This window comes from Penaeus chinensis, chromosome 34 (genome assembly GCF_019202785.1).
Source record: "Penaeus chinensis breed Huanghai No. 1 chromosome 34, ASM1920278v2, whole genome shotgun sequence".
NCBI lineage: Eukaryota > Metazoa > Arthropoda > Malacostraca > Decapoda > Penaeidae > Penaeus > Penaeus chinensis.
This window is the reverse complement of record NC_061852.1, coordinates 773,027-778,026: the sequence shown is the minus strand read 5'-3', so window position 1 is coordinate 778,026 and position 5,000 is coordinate 773,027. Positions and strand designations below refer to the sequence as shown.

Genomic DNA, 5,000 nt, shown 5'->3' with positions numbered 1-5,000 from the left:
CGTCGGTAAGATAGACGCACGAACGATGATGGAAGAAAGTGGGAAGAAAGAGGGAGGAAAGAGGGAGGAAAGAGGGAGGAAAGAGGAAGGAAAGAGGAAGTAAAGAGGGAGGAAAGAGGGAGGAAAGAGGGAGGAATGGAGGAGAAGGAAGCGGGATGGAGTGAGGATGGAAGATCGTGGGGGGGGGGGGATGTAGAAGGGTAGTGGGGAGAGTTAAGAAGGAGTGAGATAAGGAGGAGAAGAAAGAAAAAAAGAGAAGGAGGAGCGAAGAGGGAAAGAGATAGAAAAAGAGAAAGAGAAGGATAAGGATAAGGATAAGGAGAAAGAGAGAGAGAGAGACAAAGAAAGGGTCAGGGAATAGTAGAGAGAAGGGAGAGAGCGAACGATATGGGCAAGACAGTGTATAGAGCACAGAAGGAGGAGAATGAATAAAAGACTAGATAAAGAAGCGACGAAAAAAAAGAAAGAAAACGAGTAAGATTACGTAGAAAACGAAGAGAGGGGAGGAGAAGGAATGGAAAAGAAGGAGAGGTAAGGGGAGGGAAGAAGAAGAGGGGGGGGGGGGGGGAAGACCTTGAGATCTTGGCAAAGGAAGGCAAGAGAGTAGGGTGTGAGGGGAGGGGGGTGTCATAGGCTGGGGGGGGGGAGGGTTTAGCTATATTAGATAGAGTAACATCGTCTGTGACATCATCAATTCGGTATTGTGGTGTGGATCCGCACTCTGATAAATTTATAAAGGATTTATCGTGTATGAAAAAATATTTACGGAGAAAATGATGTAAAAATCTGTGTGTGTGTGTGTGTGTGTATGTGTGAGAGAGAGAGAGAGAGAGAGAGAGAGAGAGAGAGAGAGAGAGAGAGAGAGAGAGAGAGAGAGAGAGAGAGGGAGGGAGGGAGAGAGAGAGAGAGAGAGAGAGAGAGAGAGAGAGAGAGAGAGAGAGAGAGAGAGAGAGAGATAGAGATAGAGATAGAGATAGAGATAGAGATAGAGAAAGAGATAGATAGATAGATAGATAGAGAGAGAGAGAGAGATAGATAGATAGATAGATAGATAGATAGATAGATAGATAGATAGAGAGAGAGAGAGAGAGAGAGAGAGAGAGAGAGAGAGGGGGGGGGAGGGAGATAGCTGGAAGAATATTTTCGGTGATCAAGACTGATCACATTACATGACCAATTACCCGAGACGGCAAGTTTTGATTAAACCAGTGACACGTAATCTCCTGGTGACCACACACACACACACACACACACACACACACACACACACACACACACACACACACACACACACACACACACACACACACAACACAAACACAAACACAAACACAAACACAAACACAAACACAAACACAGCACGCACGCATACACACATACACTCATACTGTCCTGTGGTTTATCACTAGTACGTTTGCTGTTATTATAGAGACGTGGCTAATTCGCCTCTCTCGGTTTGACGACGGTATAAGTCCCTTGAAGCCCAGAATGAAATCTCTTGGCCAAACGGTATCTCTTCTGCCGTATTTAGTCCATGAAAGCCGTGCTGATTTCAGAGTAGCCAAAATCTACATGCAGCCGTTATTAGTATAATATCATAGTTTTGTTATTAATCCTATTTAAGGGTCTTACTTTATTCAGTTTCCTAAGAATACTTATATACAGTGGACTGGGGACTTACAAGTATTTTTGACAACATAACTATGCCAATAAACGAACATTTGTCGTTAAATATAAAAAGAAGAAATTCGTAACTTTGCGATTTTCAGGGGAGACTATGATATAACTACATTTCAAGGGCGACTACGATATTACCACACACACACACACACACACACTCACACACACACACACACACACACACACTCACACACACACACACACACACACACACACACACACACACACACACACACACACACACACACACACACACACACACACACACACACACACACACACACGTGCACATACACACATGCATACACGAACACACGCACACACACACACACACACACACACACACACACACACACTCACATACACACACACATTCACATACAGACAGACAGACAGACAGACAGACAGACAGACAGACAGACAGACAGACAGACAGACAGACAGACAGACAGACAGACAGACAGGCAGACAGACAGACAGGCAGACAGAAAACAGATAAAAAGACTTTCATATTCATTCATTTAATGTTAAATTATAATCCCACATAATCTTCCTATATTTTCTCTCTCGTTTGCTTATCCCCTCTACCCTGCATCCGTTATTATTCCTTTATTCCTTTATTAATTTATTCATTCTCCTTCCCATCTTTTCTCAGAGTTCATATTTACCCAGACGTATATTTTTCCTTATTCTTCAAAGCTCCTTCTTCCATAAGAAAAAAAAAATCGTCTTTTGTCTTATGGATCTTTTTTTTTCTCTTTCGTTTTCTCCTCTTCGTATTTTTTTCTTTCTTATTTTTTGTATATATTATCTTTATTTCTTCTTATATTTTTTTCTTATTATTTTCTTTCTTCCATTTTACCTTTTCTTCTTATTATTTTATTCTTATTACTTAATCTGTCTTTCCATTCCTATTATAGATTATCTATGACGACATGCACGTGCCTCTTGTGACGTCACAGTTCTGAGATGAGTTGCCAAAGGCTAATTTCTCACCTAATTACCGCGACGAAAATAACTAAAATAGGTCAACAAGTGCTGACGTCAGAGGCCTTGGGAAAATACGGGTGAGAGGGAGGGTGCTTTAGGGGGTGAAGGTGGGGGGGGGGGGGAGGAGGAGGAAGGGGAGCGGCTGAGTAAATTTAAGGAACGTAGGAGAGGTGGAAGAGAAATGAGGTGTGAAGTGAGAGAGGTTGATGAGAGGGAATGGGAGAGGGTGAGAGGGGTTGGGGTATTCGTGACGAAATTGGATCGTTTATTTTTGTCTCTCTTGTTTCTCCCTGTCTATCTCTGTCTCTGTCTAAGCCTTTGTCTGTCTGTCTGTCTGTCTGTCTCTCTGTCTGTCTGTCTATGTGTCTGTTTATCTGTCTGTGTGTCTGTCTGTCTGTCTGTCTGTCTGTCTATCTGTCTGAGAGAGAGAGAGGGAATAAATAATGTTCGTACATCGGAGACAGAAAGGAAGCGAAGATATATTATGGAAGTACAAATCTTGGTTTACAAATGACAAGAAAACAAAGTAAAGGAAAGAAAAAAAGAACATAAAAAGGTGAAGAAGAAAAAAATAGAAAAAAACAGAAAGATAAGTGGAAAAAGAAAGAGATAGAAAAATCGAACATATAAAATTATAAAAAAGGACAGTTAAAAAAAGAAAGAAATAAGAAAAGAAAAAAGCGTAAAAGAAAAACTTATGACACATCGTTGCGACTTTTCTTTCACGTAACACGTCTTTCCATTTTTTTTCTATTTCGACTCATCCCAGTTTTTCCCCTTATTCCTCCTGAAATTACAGCTGTGACAGTAAGGTCCTTCAGACGCAGAAAACGACCCGCAGACACGACCATGGTCCTCTCGGCGTGAAGACAAGTGTGAGTGTTGCAGCATCTTGAGGAGCTGCACGCTATGTTCGGATTCTTTAAGAACAAGAGCAAGGACAAGGACAAGGACAAGGACAAGCAATGCGACGGCGGTGGCGCGCCCAAGGACAAGAAGAGGGAGAAGATAACGAGGGAGGAGAAGAACAAGGAGCAGAGGGACAGTAGCGGCAAGAAGTCGAAGGACGACAAAGCTAGCAAATCGATCTTCAGGAAGAGCCGCTCCATCGAGGGTCTTAAGGAGGAAGGAGGAGGAGGAGCAGGAGAGAAGGAGGAGGAGTCATCCTCATCAGGAAGCTCAGGGGAAAGCAGGAAGAGCAAGACTCTCGACGGGCGGCGCTCAGGAGGGGATTGGCAGCAGAAGCAGGAGGAGGGGGAGCGAGGGCCGCCGACGCCAAAAGGCAGCGATAATGTTGATTCCCCTCCGCCGCCCCTCCAACCTGTCGCCCAGAGTCCGCGGGGGAGCGACGGCGAGGGGAGGGGAGGCCAGAGTGGCAGGGAGGGGGGGCGGGGTGACGAGAAGGAGCGGAAGGGCGAGAAGAGAGGAGGGACTGAAGGGACGGAAGGCAAAGATGAGGGGATAGATAAAGGGCAGAAGGAGGAGAGGGAAGGGAAGAGTGAGGGAACGGCGCCCGCCCTGTACGTGAGGCCAACGTGGCGGTCGCCCAGCACGAAACCAGCCTCGGCCGTCGAGAGTCTCGTGGCGTCGCGGTACGGCGGCTACAGCAGGCTCGGGGGCACGCCAGGGGGCACGGTAGGGGGTACGCCATGGAGCACGCCAGGGAGCACGTCAGGGGGCAGCGTTCAGGGGTCGTACCTCGGGTCGTGGCGTTCGGACAAGACGGCGGCCACGACGAAGCCTCCTTTGAACCCGCGAGGGACCCTCTCCCCAAAGGGCCCTCTGGCCGCCCCAACGTCCCCTCCCGCAGGCATAGTCGTGCCGGAGGTGGTCACGACCGACCGGGACGACACCTCCTCTCCCTCGCCCTCCCCTGTAGTGGTGACTCCCCCTGCCTCCCCAGGCTTACCTGGATGGACCGGAGGGGGAGGTGGAGGGGTCCCGGAGCGCCCCGTCTCCCCGGACGGCCGGGCCTCCATGTTGTCGACGCCCTCGAGCTCCACCTCGAGTCTCTCGAGCCTTGCCCCAGCCCGCCCTATCTCACCCTCGGGGCGCCGCACCCCGCCGGGCCCCCGCATGGGCACGGCTGGCCGGTTATCCTCGTCGCCGACGCCGGCGCGGAAGGCACAGAGACCCAATATCAAGACGAACCCGGCCGCCGCGGGAAGGCGAGCGGGCTCCCGCTCTCCAGTGGGCGCTATGGCCACGTCGACGGGCCCCTCCGGCGCACCTGACGGCGAGAAGCTCGCTACGCCGCCACCGTCACCGTCCTCCGTCAGACACCAGCCGTCTGAACCCGGTGTGAAGGCGCCCGCGTCACCGCCTCCGGT

At 48.8% G+C, this 5,000-nt stretch overlaps 1 protein-coding gene across 1 annotated transcript in view; it reads left to right on the top strand.

Annotated features, from left to right (window-relative positions):
* LOC125043468 (nascent polypeptide-associated complex subunit alpha, muscle-specific form-like) overlaps window positions 1–5,000 on the top strand; it is a 52,831-nt gene that overhangs the window by 7,103 nt on the left and 40,728 nt on the right. Inside the window, exon 2 of the mRNA XM_047639558.1 lies at window positions 3,470–5,000. This exon is cut by the window's right edge and continues 1,983 nt beyond it. Coding sequence (XP_047495514.1) covers window positions 3,580–5,000 — 1,421 coding nt within the window. The 5' untranslated portion in view covers window positions 3,470–3,579. The remainder of the gene's footprint in view (window positions 1–3,469) is intronic.